The 20,030-nt window shown below is 44.0% G+C and overlaps 2 protein-coding genes across 3 annotated transcripts in view; one reads left to right on the forward strand and one right to left on the reverse strand.

The window, feature by feature from the left end:
• FBXL13 (F-box and leucine rich repeat protein 13) overlaps positions 1-10,433 on the forward strand; it is a 395,640-nt gene extending 385,207 nt beyond the window's left edge. Inside the window, exon 21 of the mRNA XM_069765120.1 lies at positions 7,153-10,433. Coding sequence (XP_069621221.1) covers positions 7,153-7,315 — 163 coding nt within the window. The 3' untranslated portion in view covers positions 7,316-10,433. The remainder of the gene's footprint in view (positions 1-7,152) is intronic.
• The window catches only part of FAM185A (family with sequence similarity 185 member A), a 193,043-nt gene that overhangs the window by 71,311 nt on the left and 101,702 nt on the right, over positions 1-20,030 (reverse strand). The gene's annotated exons all lie outside the window — the stretch shown is intronic.

Consider the following 20,030-nt stretch of genomic DNA (forward strand, 5'->3'; position numbering starts at 1 on the left):
TCCATTCATAGAAAGCGGTTTATGTAATGGGTTGGTGTTGATACAGTCATTATGATTTCTTTATAATGTATTAAAAGTGATGTAACACATCATCTTTACCAGAGGCGTAGCTAGAGTTTCAGCTTAGGGGCGAAAAATCTGAGTGGGCCCCTAACGAGGTACCCCTGACTACAGCTACATGGTGCACCCTAATTGTGAGCATAGGGGAACATCAGCAGATGACCGCACTGTGACTGAAAATACATCTATATACAAAAATAAACACTGATACTACTATATGAGGACCATACATTGGTAGATACCAGTTCTACAGACCATATAAGAGATCACAGCACAGTTATAGATAATAACTTACAGATGACGTTCTTTCTGATGGAATCGTTCACTTTTCTCATCTGTTCCATCTGGCCCAGCCCAACAAGACAACTTCTCCACCAGGACTCGTCTGCAGAAATTATGATGACACATCAGACTTTTCACATTTCCAGCCCCGTCCCCATCTATCCCCAACCTGCACAACCTCCTTATTCTGCTGATACCCAATACTGAGCCGCTGCTGCCATATGTGTCCCTATTACTGCCCCTGATACCCCAATACTGAGCCGCTGCTGCCGTATGTGTCCCGATTACTACACCTGATACCCCAATACTGAGCCACTGCTGCCGTATGTGTCCCTATTACTGCCCCTGATACCCCAATACTGAGCCGCTGCTGCCGTATATGTCCCTATTACTGCACCTGATACCCCAATACTGAGCCGCTGCTGCCGTATGTGTCCCAATTACTACACCTGATACCTCAATACTGAGCCACTGCTGCCGTATGTGTCCCTATTACTGCCCCTGATACCCCAATACTGAGCCGCTGCTGCCGTATGTGTCCCTATTACTGCCCCTGATACCCCAATACTGAGCCACTGCTGCCGTATGTGACCCTATTACTGCCCCTGATACCCCAATACTGAGCCGCTGCTGCCGTATGTGACCCTATTACTGCCCCTGAAACCCCAATACTGAGCCGCTGCTGTCGTGTGTCCCTATTACTGTACCTGATACCCAAATACTGAGCCGCTGCTGCCGTATGTGTCCCTATTACTGCACCTGATACCCCAATACTGAGCCGCTGCTGCCATATGTGTCCCTATTACTGCCCCTGATACCCCAATACTGAGCCGCTGCTGCCGTATGTGTCCCTATTACTGCCCTTGATACCCCAATACTGAGCCGCTGCTGCCATATATGTCCCTATTACTGCCCCTGATACCCCGATACTGAGCCGCTGCTGCCGTATGTGTCCCAATTACTACACCTGATACCCCAATACTGAGCCACTGCTGCCGTATGTGTCCCTATTACTGCCCCTGATTCCCCAATACTGAGCCGCTGCTGCCGTATGTGTCCCTTTTACTGCCCGATAGCCCAATACTGAGCCACTGCTGCCGTATGTGACCCTATTACTGCCCCTGATACCCCAATACTGAGCCGCTGCTGCCGTATGTGACCCTATTACTGCCCCTGAAACCCCAATACTGAGCCGCTGCTGTCGTGTGTCCCTATTACTGCACCTGATACCCAAATACTGAGCCGCTGCTGCCGTATGTGTCCCTGCCACTGCTGCCGTATGTGTCCCTATTACTGCCCCTGATACCTCAATACTGAACCGCTGCTGCCGTATGTGTCCCTATTACTGCACCTGATACCCCAATACTGAGCCGCTGCTGCCGTATGTGTCCCTATTACTGCCCCTGATACCCCAATACTGAGCCGCTGCTGCCATATATGTCCCTATTACTGCCCCTGATACCCCAATACTGAGCCGCTGCTGCCGTATGTGTCCCAATTACTACACCTGATACCCCAATACTGAGCCACTGCTGCCGTATGTGTCCCTATTACTGCCCCTGATTCCCCAATACTGAGCCGCTGCTGCCGTATGTGTCCCTATTACTGCCCCTGATACCCCAATACTGAGCCACTGCTGCCGTATGTGACCCTATTACTGCCCTTGATACCCCAATACTGAGCCGCTGCTGCCGTATGTGACCCTATTACTGCCCCTGAAACCCCAATACTGAGCCGCTGCTGTCGTGTGTCCCTATTACTGCACCTGATACCCAAATACTGAGCCGCTGCTGCCGTATGTGTCCCTATTACTGCACCTGATACCCCAATACTGAGCCGCTGCTGCCGTATGTGTCCCTATTACTGCCCCTGATACCCCAATACTGAGCCGCTGCTGCCATATATGTCCCTATTACTGCCCCTGATACCCCAATACTGAGCCGCTGCTGCCGTATGTGTCCCAATTACTACACCTGATACCCCAATACTGAGCCACTGCTGCCGTATGTGTCCCTATTACTGCCCCTGATTCCCCAATACTGAGCCGCTGCTGCCGTATGTGTCCCTATTACTGCCCCTGATACCCCAATACTGAGCCACTGCTGCCGTATGTGACCCTATTACTGCCCTTGATACCCCAATACTGAGCCGCTGCTGCCGTATGTGACCCTATTACTGCCCCTGAAACCCCAATACTGAGCCGCTGCTGTCGTGTGTCCCTATTACTGCACCTGATACCCAAATACTGAGCCGCTGCTGCCGTATGTGTCCCTATTACTGCCCCTGATACCTCAATACTGAGCCGCTGCTGCCGTATGTGTCCCTATTACTGCACCTGATACCCCAATACTGAGCCGCTGTTGCCATATGTGTCCTACAGCACCTGCTGTGTGGTACAATAATGGTGCCGCCCCACATAGCAATGCCACCACTGTGCCCCTTACATAGTAATAATGACTCTTTTGTGCTCTCTAGATAATAAAATTCACCCCTAGAAAACACTAATGCTCTGTGCTAGTGCCCTCCACATTTTGTCCCTAAAAAGTAAAAATACCACACATGAAATTTTGATGGTCTCAGTACTGAGTGCCCATATAACAATAATGTTTAAGTTCCCACTTAACATTTAATAATGTCCCCTAAGTAGCCTCCATGTACAGCTTGACTATACACAGTATGGTGGGCGCACAGCTTTCCTATGCACAGTATAATGCCCCCACAGCTCCCCTATACACAATATTTTGAACCCACAGCCCCCCATACACAGTATGATGTCCCCACAGCTCCCCTATACACAGTATGATGGGCCCACAGCTCCCGTACATACATTATGATGTCCATTTGAGGACATCATTCTATGTATAGGGGAACTCTATGATCCCCCAAAACACAGTATAATAGTTAACAGTGTTCTGACACTGTGTCTCCTGCACTGAGAGTCACACTGCCAGGAGGAAATTAGCTTTATTCCTCACTGCAGCCTCGGGGGCGGCGCCGGCACGGTTTCAGTCACCGCTCTGAGTATAGAGCAGCAGCTGTAACTGCGCCTCTTAGGGTATGTGCACACATTGCGGATTCCCCACAGATTTAGAGCGGATTTTGTTGGTTTTGTGCGGATTTTGCCTGCGTTTTTACACCTGCGGATTCCTATTACGGAATAGGTGTAAAATGCTGCAGAGTCCTCACAAAGAATTGACATGCTGAGGAAAATAAACAGCAGCGTTTCCACGCGGAATTTTCCCAGCATGTGCACTGCGGATTTTGTTTTCCATAGGTTTACATGGTACTGTACAACGCATGGAAAACTGCTGCAAATCCACAGCAAAATCCACAATGTGTGCACATACCCTTGACGCGCCATTCCAGCAGTCAAATAAAAAAAATGCTGGAGTGATGCTTAAGGGTATGTGCACACATCAGGATTTCTTGCAAAAATTTTCCTGACAAAAACCGGACATTTCTGCCAGAAATCCGCATGTTTTTTCGCGTTTTTTCCCAAATGCATAGAATTGCGGGAAAAACACAGAAAATCCGCAAAAATAATGAACATGCTCATTTTTTTTACCGCGATGCGTTTTTTTTCGCGGAAAAAAACGCATCCATGTGCACAAAACATGCAGAATGCATTCTAAATGATATAATGCATAATGTATACATTTTTAATGAGTTTTTAGCGCGAAAAAAACACGAAAAAACCTGAACGTGTGCACATAGCCTAAATGTGATGTAACTTATGACTTACCCAGCTGTTTAGTATAATATGCCCCCTATCTCCCCTTCCCAGGGAGCAACTATTACATGTGATGGAGTGCATATAATCTGGTAACTAACCATCTAATAATCAGCCCCCCCAGTGCCTGTCGCCCCTCACCCACCTCAGCCCTCACAATACCCTTATCTTCTCACATTCACGCCCCAGTTCCCTGTCCCCCTCCCCCACCTAAGCCCCCACAACACCCCCATCCTCTCACATTTACCCCCCAGGGACTATGACATGCCTATCAATCTTATCCCCACTTACCAATGAAGATTGCAGCAGGACCAGGAAGTAGCTGAATAAATGCAGGCGGGCACTAGGACCCAGCGTGCCTGCCCTGAGCCAGTCCCAGCGTGCACAGGGAGGGAGGAAACCTGCAGCCCGGGAGAAGCTTCTGAGGTGGTCAGCGCAATACAGTGCAGGAGGGAGACTTGTTAGGCTTCTTTCACACTAGCGTCGGAATCTCCCCGTCGCAATGCGTCGGGGAGAGATTCTGACGCTAGCGTTTAGCGCATTGCACAATGGAGGCAGCGGATGCATTTCTCCGGCGCATCCGCTTCCCCATTGTAAGGTGCGGGGAGGTGGTGGCGGAGTTCCAGCCGCGCATGCGCGGTCGGAAAAAGCGGTCCGTCAGGAGCAAAAAACGTTACATGTAGCGTTTTTTGCTCCCGACGGTCCGCAGAAGCACGACGCATCCGTTGCTTGACGGATGCGACGTGTGGCAATCCGTCGCAAATGCGTCGTCAATACAAGTCTATGGGGAAAAACGCATCCTGCAAGCACTTTTGCAGGATGCGTTTTTTCTGCAAAACAACGCATTGTGACGGATTGCAGAAAACGCTAGTGTGAAAGTAGCCTAACTGGTCACTGTCCGACCAGCGTGCAGAATCTCCTTCCGGAGAGCAGGCATTTTGCTGCTCTCCTCCTGTACTGTATTGTGCCTCAGCACAGAAGTGGCAGTGCCGGCTCCCAGTGGGCCCCATCATGTGACAGGGCCCGGGGCGATGGCCCCCTCTACCCCCCCCCAGTAGCTACGCTACTGATCTTTACAGATAATCTGTCAGTTTCCCTAGCCCCAAACTACCATGTAGGAAATGCATGGGCTAAACCTAAATACATGGCTTCAGAAAGGTCACTTAGTGGATGTTACTCTTCCTGCCAATAGATGCCCTCATATAAACTGTTTAGAGTTCACGGCATGTATTAGGCTATGTTCACACTTGGCATAGTTATTCATTTCAAAGTTAAAATTACAGTAAAATCAGCAAATATCTGAGGCAGATTTAGGGCCATATCAGCAGAGATTTTTTAACATGTGTAAACCTAACTTTACGAGATTCTAACAGATTTACAATACCAACAATCATGTAAACTGTCATGGGTGTTTTTTTCTTGAAAAATATAACCTTACAGATTATGGGCACTAGATTCGGTGATGGGACGTTGATCCGGGGAACTAGTCTGATTGCCGCATGTGTAGTTGGGAAGGAATTTTTCCCCTAATGTGGAGCGTAGTGTCTGCCTCTTAGGGTTTCTGCCTTCTTCCGCATCAACATGTTAGGCTATAGGTTGAACTCGATGGACTTCAATAAGTTGTCCACTACTTGGACAACTCCTTGTCATACCTCACACTTGGCCTTGATAAAATGAAAAAGCTTATACTCACCTTCTGTGCCGGCGCCGTTTCCGTGGCATTGGCACTCGCGCAGTTATTGTGTCACGTGACCCCGGCACTGGCATCACTGTCCCCGCCTTTTGTTGAATTGAACAAGAAGAGGAAGTCATCAGATAGTGCTGCAGCCCAGACTTCCTCTTCATGTTCAATTCGACAAAAGGCGGGGACAATGACACTAGTGCTGATAGGGCGCCGGTGTCACATGTCACAACAACCAAACTGTTGCCCCAGGGAGAGCGAGTGCCAACTCTACAGGAATGGCACCAGTACATGAGGTGAGTATAAGCTTTTTTATTTTATTTGGGCAAAGCATGGGGTATCAGATGGGGTTGTCCTAGTAGTGGACAACCCCTTTAAATCTACCTTCAACCTTAAAAACTATGAATTCTTCTAACAACCCCTTTTACCTCAATAAATTACAGTAACAAAACTAGGGCAGCTGTTAGAGTATTCAGAAGTCACAGCTCTGCTGGAATACTGACTTCATGCATATCAGTATCACAGGAAAAATAGCACTGCATGCAGTCAAGATGATAGACACATTGGGGGAATACTCAATGAAACCCATTTTAACCTTCGTCAGGCTGCATAATTTTACAACGTTAACAGACTGCAGAGGTACAATTGTACCTTCATATATATTTTATTGAAATTTGGCCAATATATTCTGGACCAACACTTCCAACAAAGTAGACACTCCAGCTCCAGCAAGATGGATAAAAAGTTGCAAATTTTATTAATCCAAAGTGGCAATAAAAGCAGAAAAATTCCTTACAAAAAGTGGACCAGACAGGTGATTGTAAGAATACGGCTACGCGTTTCGACCTATAGCGGTCTTACTCATGCCCTTTTTATTCTGGACCAAAACTGCAGAGATGTCATGAAATTTCAGCCCTCTACGGCTTTTCGAAAAAAAAAGTTATTGCAATTTTAAAACGGAATAGTTACAATTGTACCTACTCAGCCGGACGAAGGTTAAGTAAAAATAAAGTAAAAAATAAGAAGTTTTCACTATTTGACAAACTCTGCCTAATCACTTCAGGGCCCCATAGAAATGAAAATGAATGTAATCACCTCCTACAGAAATGTCATTCCACTGATGCCAATGTGCTGTTCACGGCAGGTGTAATGATATTATTGTGCAACGTGACCGCTGCAGACAATCTGGTGCAGGTCAGCACACACATCTGTACTGACGAATTTGTAAAGGCTGCAGGTAATGATGGTTGAAGTGATCATGTGACACAACCTCACGTTACAGACACCGCTGCTACGGGCGGTGATTATACATTGTTTTGTTTTCTATGGGGCCTTAATTAAATAACCTGACCTTATCCAGTTTACTGATTGTTATGTGGTGAATATTCTTTTTCCATAGAACAACTGTTCAGAAAATTGAATCGAAGTACCAACGTGTGGAGTACAGTACAGATGATCCTCCGCCTTGGTTTGGATATGACCGATGCGGTAACCTAGTAGATGGTGTACCACATATAGAGGAGACAGAGGAGGAAGCAGCTGAAGAGTCATTTGATGTGTAAATGGACCAAACTAAACTGTGTTCGAAGTAATTACTGTATACAAAAAAAAAAAAAAACACTTTTTTTTTTAATTTTTCCATGTGCTAATTCTCATGTTTGTGGCTATATTTAGTGGCCGGTGAGTATATTACTACACTATCTGCTCCTGGTAACAGCCCCGCTCCAGTACTACGTCATTGCATTTGTGACCTGTCGAATCATAGTTGTTGCTCTGTGGAGCGGAGGTCATTTTATTTAATGTTGTCAATATAAGCCTCTGGGAATTGAGTATGAGGCTCCGTAGCCTCAATCTGAGACCCATAGACGTGCACGGAGATAGTAACCACCACTTCACACAGTGATCCAGCAGGTTACGGAGGCAGTTACATGATGGCAGAGCGGACCGGCTTAGGGCTGATGCCAGGAGAAGGCGGTGGCTAGGTTACTACACTGATGACACTTACATACATGATCGCTATCACATGGTTAAATACAAAAAAAGTCACTGCAATCATACCCTAATCAGATGTTCCAAATAACTTGAGGAATTATAGTGGGTATGGAAAGTATTCAGACCCCTTCAAAATTTTCACTCTTTGTTTCATTGCAGCCATTTGGTAAATTCAAAAAAGTTAATTTTTTTTCACATTAATGTACACTCTGCACCCCTTCTTGAGTGAAAAAAACAACTATAGTCATTTTTGCAAATTTATTAAAAAATAAAAACTGAAATATCACATGGTCATATTGAGACCCTTTGCTCAGTATTGAGTAGAAGCACACTTTTGAGCTAGTACAGCCATGAGTATTCTTAGGAATGATGCATCAAGTTTTACACACATGGACTTGGGGATCCTCTCTAGTTCCGTCAGGTTGGATGGTGAAAGTTGGTGGACAGCCATTTTCAGGTCTCTCCAGAGATGCTCAATTGGGTTTAGGTCAGGGCTCTGGCTGGGCCAGTCAAGAATGGTCAGAGTTGTTCTGAAGCCACTCCCTTGTTATTTTAGCTGTGTGCTTGGGGTTATTGTCTTGTTGGAATGTGAACCTTCAGCCAAGTCTGAGGTCCAGAGCACTCTGGAGGAGGTTTTCATCCAGGATATCTCTGTACTTGGCCGCATTCATGTTTCCTTCAATGGCAACCAGTCGTCCTGTCCCTGCAGCTGAAAAACAACCCCATAGCATGATGCTGCCACCACCACGATTCACTGTTGGGATTGTATTGGGCAGGTGATGAGCAGTGCCTGGTTTTCTCCATGCATACTGCTTAGAATTATCACTAAAAAGGTCTATCTTAGTCTCATCACAAAAGAGAATCTCCATTTCTGGGAGTCTTTCATGTGTTGTTTTTTTTTTTTAGCAAACTCTATGCGGGCTTTCATGTCTTGCACTGAGGAGAGGCTCCTGCCAGGCCACTGCCATAAAGGCCTGACTGGTGGAGGGCTGCTGTGATAGTTGACTTTGTGGAACTTTCTCCCATCTCCCTACTGCATCTCTGGAGCTCAGCCACAGTGATCTTGGGGTTCTTTCCTCTCTCACCAAGACTCTTCTCCCACGATTGTTCAGTTTGGCTGGACGGCCAGGTCTAGGAAGACTTCTGGTGGTCCCAAACTTCTTCCATTTAAGGATTATGGAGGCCACTGTGCTCTTAGGAACCTTGAATGCTGCAGAAATTCTTTTGTAACCTTGGCCAGATCGGTGCCTTGCCACAATTCTGTCTCTGAGCTCCTTGGAAAGTTCCTTTGACCTCATGATTCTCATTTGGTCTGACATGCACTGTGAGCTGTGAGGTCTTATATAGACAGGTGTGTGCCTTTCCAAATCAAGTCCTATCAGTTTAATTAAACACGGCTGGACTCCAATGAAGGAGTAGAACCATCTCAAGAAGGATCACAAGGAAATGGACAGCATGTGACTTAAATATGAGTGTCTGAGCAAAGGGTCTGAATACTTATAACGATGTGATATTTCAGTTTCAGGGTTTTTTTTTAATTAAATTTGCAAAAATTTCTACATTTGTTTTTTTTTTCAGTCAAAATGGGCTGCAGAGTGTACATTAATGTGAAAAAATTAACTTTTTTTTTAATTTACCAAATGGCTGCAATGAAACAAAGAGTAAAAAAATTAAAGGGGTCTGAATACTTTCCGTACCCACTGTAAAGGAAAGACCTAAATGTTTTTCTCATATTCATGAATAATACCAGCATTTGTTCAGGCCCTTAACAGCTTGATGCTGCCTCAAGTCTACATCAATGGATGAAACATGTTGAAACAATTTGCTGGATTTATAAGGGTCAGATAAATGTTAGAGACTTGCATAGAAACACTGATCTGATGAAAACTATGTATGAACAATTTCACATTTTAAATGGGAGTGCACATTTTTAGCAAGTAAAGCTTAGAATGGAACCTATTAGCTAATTCATGCCACCCAAACCACATGCAACCTGAATCAGTGCCCGCATGATTGATTACACAGAGGTATATTTTTATCAGATGTTTCAGCCGCGAACTACAGGAAGAGACAAGACCACCCTGGTACCGCCCCTGGGCATCTACTTCCTGTACCACTCGAAGTGATCAGTCTATTTCTGTGCAAATGCAGGAGAGACCAGAGACCTGCCAAGTGCCTACAGTGGTGCCGGGCTGGCCTAGTCTCTGCCTACCGTCACTGGCCAGATCTTCTAAGTATATATTCTCCGGAGCGTGGTTTGGACAGTATGAATCAAATGATGGGTTCTATTTAATCAATAGCAATAATGAAGTTAAAATAAGAAAACTAAATAATTGTGTACATGGTGTATAAGGTTCATGTCCATCCTCAATTTTAAGTGATATCTAGTTACTTAATATGAAAGTTTTAGTCAAATTAATTCATGCAATCTACATGTTTTTACTGTCAATTTGTCATTTATTGATTTCTTTCTTGTACATGTATTGTGCTGAAATGATGAAAAACCTCTAAAAAGCTTAATAAAACTTAATGCTTGCCTGCTGTAAAATTTCTGTCAAGCTCAGTAGTGGAAGAGATACTTCCACCCAAAAACAATTTGTTCTTCTGCTTTACAGTCCGTGCTGCTCATCTGGATCTTGACATCTGCCATATTTTATTTGTCTTTTACTTACCCATTGTAGTTCTGTTTTCCTAAAAATAAATGCGCTAAAGACCAAGAACTCTGAACAAAATGGTAAGCATAAACATTTTACTCATCTTCTTCAGTTAATATGGTTGTCTGGTATTTTTTTTCCTTTTACATATATGCAATGCTTTTAATTTACTAATTATCAATCAGCTGCATGGATCCTCCAATTGCACCAGATTTCCCTGCTTCTGTTTATAGCCAATGCTGTATACAGTACATCCCTCACATGCTCTCCGCTTCCTGGCATGTACCTCCCATGTACCGCAATGTCTGTAAGTAAATACAGTGTACGCCCCTTATGTATATGCACTGGGAAAACGAGCCACCGCCATGGCATCCATAACCCACCCATGTTACGTACTTAGCCCAAGTGTGGAAGTGGTTTGGGCTTTGAAGGGAACCTGTTAGCAGGATTGTGCACAGTAACCTACATTGTCAGGTTGGCGCCGTTATACTGATTACAATGATACCTTGGTTGATGAAATCCGTCTTGTGGTTGTTGTTTAATGTTTATTTTCAGCTTTGAGTTAATGATATGCTCATGCTTTGGGGTGGCCTGTGGGGGGGTCTTCATGTGGTGCTCTGCTTAGGTATTCATGTGTATGGCTTCTGACAAGTCACATATGCAATTATGCTGCAGCGACTGCCTGCAGAAGGGTTTTTCTTTTGTTCCACAAGATAATATTTATTATGTAAACTAGGGGGCAGGTCAGTGACGGATCAGTAACCTGTCAGAAGCCATATTGGTGAATATCTGATCAGAGCACCACATGAAGACCCCCCCACAGACCACCGTGGAGAATGAGCATATCATTAACTCAAAACTGAAAATAAAGATTAAACAAGAACCACAAGATGGATTTCATCAACCAAGGTATCAATTTAATCAGTATAACGGCGCCGACCTGACACTGTCTGTAGGTTACAGTGCACAATCCTGCTGACAGGTTCCCTTAATTACACAGCTCCAAAAAGCCTCCAAATCAGAAGTCCAAGAAGAACTGCAGTGTAACTGGTGCATAAGTGACCAAAACTAAAGAGTTTCTAAGTGAGACAGATTGATCACATGCTTGTTTTAAGTGTATTTTTTATATTTTATTATTATTATTATTATACATTTTTATAGCGCCATTTATTCCATGGCGCTTTACATGTGAATACGAGGCAAATATAGACAAATACATTAAACATGAGCAGATAACAGGCACACGGGTACGCCAAATATATCCTTTAAGGGGAATCTGTCAGGAGGAATTTCTACCACAACTAAAAGGTATGGCTGTATAGTGCTGTTACCCTGAGCAAACAGATACTTGTATTGTAGAAATCCATCTTTGAAATTATATTCAAATTAGACAGAAATGCATTGGGGCACGTCAAACACTGGCATCCTTTCTGCTCCTAACTACTTATTTTCCACCAAGTGCCTGGCTCCTGCGTTTGATTGACAAGTCGGTCCAGCCTCTGTCATCTGCTGCCCTTGCACACCGAGTGCTTGTGCATGCGCTGTCAGTGTGCAAGATCTGGGAGGGCAGCAGATAACAGATGCTGGACTAATCTGTCAACCAAACGCAGAGACCACACAGAGTATAAGGAGTGAGGGACAGACAGATGGAAGTGCTTTCACATGCCTAATACACTTACAGCTAATTTGCATATACCGTAACTACTATGGCACATTTCTCAACAATGGCTGGGTGCACTTCTCCCAAAAATGTCTACATTTACTCAAGGGGACTGCACCTATTCAGCCATACCTTTACTTTAAAGTAGAAGATCCTCCTGATAAGTCCAGATACACAAATGCATTTTTTTCTTTAACCAATCACCAGTGTGGAAGTACTATATTAGCCCATAACCACTCAAAAAGCAGACCTTTATAGAGTTAATAAACATAATTCAAAACTATAAGCTTAAAGTTAGCTTTAATACACAAAAAATGTCAGTTCTGCTTCATGAAGCCATTTGTGTGCAATAATCCATAAATACAATAACGATGTACAGTCAAACCCAACAAGACAAAGAACAAAAACTGTCTATTTAGCAGAGACCGTTGTCTTATATTATTACTTCCTAACAAAGAAGCGGAATGGGCGACGGGTGCTTGTAGTCAGCGATATCCCTGCCTCACCGTGTGTACAGGTACTTATAACGATGGATATTACAAATCACTTGTTATTAATAATAATCTAGTTATATACCACTAACATTCCACAGCGCTTTACAGTTTTTTTACATAGTTATTAAGGTTGAAGGAAGACTATAAGTCCATCTAGTTCAACCCATAGCCTAACCTAACATGCCCTAACATGTTGATCCAGAGGAAGGCAAAAAAAAACCATGTGGCAAAGAATAAGCTCCACATTGGGGAAAAAAATTCCTTCCCGACTCCACATACGGCAATCAGACTAGTTCCCTGGATCAACGCTCTATCAAGGAATCTAGTGTATATACCCTGTAACATTATACTTTTACAGAAAGGTATCCAGTCCCCTCTTAAATTTAAGTAATTGTTGGGTCCTGAACCAGTTGTGAAAGGTAATTGTCTCTCATAGTTGTCAAAAACCGATTACCTTTGCTGGAACTGCAGGTTTTTGTTCCCCAATCTATTTCAGGGTAGTTGAAGTCCCCCATAATAATAACTTCTCCTTGAGTCGCAGCTTCATCTATTTGCTTTACGAGGATATTCTCCATTGCTTCCATTATTTTAGGAGATTTATAACAAACCCCTATCAGTAATTTATTATTTTTTCCCCCTCCCCTTATCTCCACCCACAGGGATTCTACATTTTCATTAAATTCACCTATATTATCACGCAGGATGGGTTTTAAGGACGATTTTACATAGACACACCCCACCCCCTCGCTTATCTGTACGGTCATTTCTGAACAGGCTATAGCCCTGCAAGTTAACAGCCCAGTCATGGCTCTCATCCAGCCACGTTTCAGATATCCCCACCATGTCATAATTATGCTCCAACAACATTAGTTCTAATTCGTCCATTTTGTTGGCGAGGCTTCTGGCATTAGTATACATGCACTTGATGTTCCTCTCTGTACCTCTATTCTTTCTTAAATTATTAACTGTTCTAACCCCACCCCCATGCCAGCGTCACCCCCAACTTCCTTATTTGGGCCCAGGTCTCTGTCTGCACTATCTTCCCCTCCTATAAATTGAATACCCTCCCCCCCAATTCCTAGTTTAAACACTCCTCCAACCTTCTAGCCATTTTCTCCCCCAGCACAGCTGCACCCTCCCCATTGAGGTGCAGCCCGTCCCTAGCGTAGAGCCTGTAGCCAACTGAGAAGTCGGCCCAGTTCTGCAGGAACCCAAACCCCTCCTTCCTACACCAAATCTTGAGCCACTTATTAACCTCCCTAATCTCCCGTTGCCTCGCACAGCAGTATGCACCCTCGATCGGCTGCTCAAGGATTGCATACATGTGGCAAGATGTGCACTGGATGGCATTAACAATAGTGGAGCACATTTCCTAATGGGGATTGCACCAGACAGAAAAGTTAAATAAAAAATAAATAAATAAATACAAAGTATTAATAGGAAACAGACAGCAATTCAGTAATTCCTCCCCTGGAAACTCCCTGAATCCAAAGTCACAGTTTGCACATATCATCGCTGACCCCGATGGGGCTCACAATCTAAATTCCCTATCAATATGTCCTTGGAATGTGGGAGGAAACCTGAGTACCCGGAGGAAACCCACGCAAACACGGAGAGAACATACAAACTACTGGCAGATGTTGTCCTTGGTGGGATTTGAATCCAGGACTCCAGCGCTGCAAGGCTGCTGTGCTAACCACTGAGCCACCATGCTGCACTTTTGTTTGATGAATCGCTTACTCTACTGTCGTCTAGCTTATGTATGGGACCTGTGAATCCTGTGAGGGAATCTATATTATATGTGGGATGGACTTAGATCTGGTTTTCTGCAGTGATTTTCAGGATTATTGCACATAAATAAATAAATCACTTTTTTTTTAACATTGAATGTAATATTGGAGCTGACTTGTATGTTAATATGTAGAAGTAAAAGAAAAATAAGTGAATCAGTTGGAATTACGTGGATTTCTGCTTTGATAAAAAAATAAACTAAAAAAAAAAAAGTGGATTTATTGTTCTAGTAATCTCAGTTGTAAACAGTCACAGTCTAAATAACACATGTAAAAGTTGTATCGGTCATATCTTTTATTGAGCACCCTGAGTTGACATACACAGTGCAGGGAGAAAAGTGAACCCCTAATGTAAAAACTAGTGATGAGCGAGTATACTCGTTGCTCGGGTTTTCCCGAGCACACTCGGGTGGTCTCCCGAGTACTTGTGAGTAGGGTTGAGTGACTTTCACTTTTTTAGGGTCGAGTCGGGTTTCGCGAAACCCGACTATCTCAAAAGTCGAGTCGAGTGAAATAGGCCGATTATCGCGAAAAGTCGGGGATCGACCGAAACACGAAACCCAATGCAAAGTCAATGGGAAATATCTCTCTCTCTCTACACATTGCAAATCGCTACAGTGCACAGGCGAGAAGATGGCGATAGGCGTGCACGCCCCTAAGATCTGTCATCACTCTGCCCACGCTCCTTCATTGGCTGAAAAAATGGCGCCAAACGAGTCATACGAAACACGACTTTGGCGCGAAGATCGCCGACCGCATGGCCGATCCCACACTAGGATCGGGTCGGGTTTCATGAAACCCGACTTTGCCAAAAGTCGGCGACTTTTGAATTTGTTCGATCCATTTCGCTCAAGCCTACTTGTGAGTGCTTGGAGATCTAGTTTTCGTTGCCGCATGATTTGCGGCTGCTAGACAGCTTGAATACATGTGGGGATTCCCTAGCAACCAGGCAACCCCCACATGTACTCAGGCTGGCTAGCAGCTGTAAATCATGCAGCTGCCTTAACAAAAACTAAATCTCCCAGCACTCACAAATACTCGGAGACCACCAGAGCGTGCTCGGGAAAACCCGAGCAATCCGTATACTCGCTCATCACTAGTAATAACCTATAGATACATCCTTTGCAGGGATCACACAACTTCAGGGTGGATGGCGCTGCTTCAGAGCGGGTCCAGAGAGTCTCTCTGCCATGGATTTATGGGAAAACATTCACTTAGATGAGGAGACAGCACTCAACTATTTATTCTTCTCTTAAAATAACTTTATTAATTCACTGTAAAATTGTGATTATTATTGTATACATTTAGCATGAAGGACATTATTACATCTGACAATTTTGGCAGTAAATTAATAAAGCACAAGAGAAAGGAAGAAATCAATGTTCATGACCCATTAATACAAGCAGAAGTATGGCTGCATCTGAGCAAATTAACCAGTTTAAGATCAGGCCATTTATTATTATTATACATTTTTATAGCGCCATTTATTCCATGGCGCTTTACATGTGAACGGGGCAAATATAGACAAGCACAATAAACATGAGTAAAACAAGGCACACAGAAGTACAGGAGGAGAGAGGACCCTGCCCGCGAGGGCTCACAGTCTACAGGGGATGGGTGAGGATACACTAGGTGAGGGTAGAGCTGGTCATGCGGCAGTTCAGTAGACTGGGGATCACTGCAGGTTGTTGGCTTGTCGGAAGAGGTGTGTCTTCAGGTTCCTTTTGAAGGTTTCTGTGGTAGGCGAGAGCCTGATGTGATGGGGTAGAGTGCCAGAGTAGGGGAAGCATGGGAGAAGTCTTGGATGTGGTTGTGGGAAGAAGAGATGAGAGAGGAGTAGAGAAGGAGATCATGAGACGATCAAAGGTTGCGTGTAGGTAGGTACAGGGAGACCATGTCACAGATGTATGGAGGAGACTGGTTGTGGATGGCTTTGTATGTCATTGTTAGTGTTTTGAACTGTAGCCTCTGAACAATAGGAAGCCAGTAAAGGGCCTGGCAGAGATGAGAGGCTGGGGAATAACGGGGTGACAGGTGGATTAGTTGGGCAGCAGAGTTTAGGATGGATTGGAGTGGTGCCAGAGTGCTAGAGGGGAGGCCAGAGAGTTAAAGGTTGCAGTAGTCGAGGCAGGAGATGATAAGGGCGTGCACTAGTGTTTTTGTGGTTTCATGGTCAAGAAATCCGGGAAATGTTTTTGAGTTGGAATCGGCAGGAGGAGGCAAGGGCTTGGATATGTGGCTTGAAAGAGAGGGTAGAGTCAAGGATCACCCCGAGGCATCGAGCGTGCGGGACCGGGGAAAGTGAGCAGCCATTGACATTGATGGATAGGTCCGGTGGAGGGGTAGAGTGAGGTGGGGGAAAGATGATGAATTCTGTTTTGTCTATGTTCAGTTTTAGAAAACGAGCAGAATAGAAGGATGAAATAGCAGACAGACATTGTGGGATTTTGGTCAGTAAGGAAGTGAGGTCAGGTCCAGATAGATAGATCTGCGTGTCATCAGCGTAGAGCTGATATTGTAAACCGTAGGATTCTATGAGCTGTCCCAGGCCGAAGATGTAGATGGAAAAGAATAGGGGTCCTAGAACTGAGCCTTGGGGAACAACGACAGACAGGGGGCGAGATGAGGAGGTGGTGTGGGAGAGAGAGACACTGAATGCCCGGGTGTTAGATATGATGAGATCCAGGATAGCGCCAAGTCTGTGATGCCAAGAGAATCTGTAACAGGAGGGAGTGGTCCACAGTGTCGAAGGGGGAGGAGGACAGAGTAGTGTCGCACCATCACCCTGTTCTTGACCGGGCACATTTTAGTTTTTTTTCCATACATGCAGTTTTCAAGAGCTGTAACATTTATTATCGTTCGGATATTCAAGTAATTTTTGTATCTTTTTTTCATGATGCATCGTGTTTAATTTTATGTTACTGTCATACTTCCTCTTATTTTTTGTGCTATCAGGTGATATTGGTGGAAAATTAAGGGAAATAAGCATCTGTTTGTTCCCTTTTTTATGATCACGCAGGACCACTATAAAATGCATTTAAAAATGTACTCCCCATTCTGTGAAAAATAGTTTTATATTTTGGACACTTTTTCTTCAGGGAGCAGAACTAGTAACAACAACTTGGATTCACAGTGCCATCTTTTATGCATTTGTTTTTACTTGTTTTTTTTTCATTTATTTTACACATTGTGCCCTCTATAAGGTCATAAAAGACCTTTTGGGGAAATTTGAATATTTTCATTTTCATCTTATTTCCTTTGTAACTGTTGTTGGTACTGTATATTAGCTTCAGTTTCCAAGTGAATGTAGCCTCCTGGCAGCATAGTAGAGTTGACTGCGCCCAGCAGCTACTGTTCCCTCCCTATACACAGCAATCACATGCCCACTGTGTATGCAGGAGTGCCAACAGCACTTCCTATTACTCTGGGCACAGTGATGCTTTAGCACTGTGTATACAACAATGGAGAAGACAGAGACAGTAATAAACCATCTGTGCCTTCTCTATGATGACTCCAATTGTCTCTGGCAATTGTCTCTATGTAGTAAAGTTCTAGAATGTCCCTGCAGAATAGGAGCAGAACTACCCAGATGCTTAAAGTCTTTGGACGGTCTAGAGGCAGTTACATGTTGACAAAGCTCCCTGGGCCAGATGGAATTCATCCACGGATATTGAAGGAGTTGAGCTCAGTAATTGACAAATCTCTATATCAGGGTCTGTGCCACAGGATGGCTGATGTAGCTCCAATATTTAAGAAAGGTAAGAAGGTGGACCAAGGCAACTATGAGGATCAGTAGTGTGCAAAAGTTTTTAAGGTGTTATAGTGAAGGAAATAATTATTTGACACCTTGCTAATTATGTAAGTTTGTATACTGACAAAGACATGATCATTCTATAATTTTAAGAGTAGGTTAATTTTAACATTGAGAGATAGAATGTGAAAAATAAAATCCAGAAAATCACAGCCGGCACCAGCCTGCAGAAGCGTTTTTTCAACAGTCTGCATTATGAATATATACACCATGTTCCAAATTATGCAAATTGGATTTAAGTGTCAAAGATTTAATTGTTTTGTTTTTCAAATAAACTCGTGGATGGTATTGTATCTCAGGGCTCAATGGATCACTGAAATCAATCTTAAACACATGTGATAATTAGTTTTCCAGGTGATTCTAATTAAAGGAAAACTACCTAAAAATGATGTTCCACATTATTAAGCAGGCCACAGTTTTCAAGCAACATGGGAAAGAAAAAGGATCTCTGCTCCCTAAGGCTACGTTCACACGGTGCGGTTTTTGCTGCGGATCCGCAGCCGTTTTCCATGTGGGGTACAGTACAATGTAACCCTATGGAAAACGAAACCCTCTGTGCCGACGATCCTGAATTTCCCCGGAAAAACCGCGCGGAAACGCTGCGGAAAAAAATAAGTACCATGTCAATTCTTTCTGCGGATTCCTCTGCGGGTTTCCGACTGCACCAATAGGAAAGTGCAGTTGGAAACCCGCAGAGGAATCCGCAGAAGAAAATGCAGGAAAATCCGCAGTGCAAAATGCAATGATTTTGCACTGCGGATTTTCCAAAAAAGGACCTGAAAAATCCGCAGGAAATTCAGGATCGTGTGAACGTAGCCTAAAAGCATCAAATAGTGCAATGCCTTGTACAAGGGATGAAAACATTAGATGTTTCCATAAAACTTAAGTGTTATCATTGTACTGTTAAGAGATTTGTGGCTGAATCTGAGCACAGACGTGTTCGTGCTGATAAAGGCATAACGAGGAAGGTTTCTGCCAGACAAATTCATGGGATTAAGAGAGCAGCTGCCAAAATACCATTACAAAGCAGCAAACAGTTATTTGAAGCTGCTGGTGCCTCTGGAGTCCCTCGAACCTCAAGGTGTAGGATCCTTCAAAGGCTTGCTGTGGTGCATAAACCTAATATTCAGCCACCCTTAAAGTGTTCACAAGCAGAAATAGTTAAAGTGGGCCCAGACATGCATGAACACTAATTTCCAAATAGTCTTGTTTACTGATGAGTGTCGAGCAACCCTGGATGGTCCAGATGGATGGAGTAGTGGATGGTTGGTGGATCGCCACCATGTCCCAACAAGGCTGCGACGTCAGCAAGGAGGTGGAGGAGTCATATTGTGGGCCAGAATCAGAATCACGGGGAAACAGCAGGTAGGACGCTTTAAGGTTCCTGAAGGTGTGAAAATTACCTCTGCAAAGTATTTAGAGTTTCTGACTGACAACTTTGTTCCATGGTCTAAAAAGCAGAAACGTGCCTTCAGGAGCAAAATCATCTTCATGCATGACAATGCACCATCTCATGCTGCAAAGAATAGTGGAGTCATTGGCTGCTATGGGCATAAAAGGAGATAAACTCATGGTGTGGCCACCATCTTCCCCTGACCTCAACCCTATAGAGAACCTTTGGAGTATCATCAAGCAAAAGATCTATGAGGGTGGGAGGCAGTTCACATCAAAACAGCAGCTCTGGGAGGCTATTCTGACTTCATGCAAAGAAATACAAGCAGAAACTCTCCAAAACCTCACAAGTTCAGTAGCTGCAAGAATTGTGAAGGTGATATCAAAGAAGAGGTCCTATGTTAACATGTAACTTGGCCTGTTAGCTATTTAACTCCAAAACATCCTTTTTTGTTCAGTGAATGTGACCTCCTAATGCTGCAAA

The sequence above is a fragment of the Ranitomeya imitator genome, chromosome 4 (genome assembly GCF_032444005.1).
Source record: "Ranitomeya imitator isolate aRanImi1 chromosome 4, aRanImi1.pri, whole genome shotgun sequence".
Taxonomy (NCBI): domain Eukaryota; kingdom Metazoa; phylum Chordata; class Amphibia; order Anura; family Dendrobatidae; genus Ranitomeya; species Ranitomeya imitator.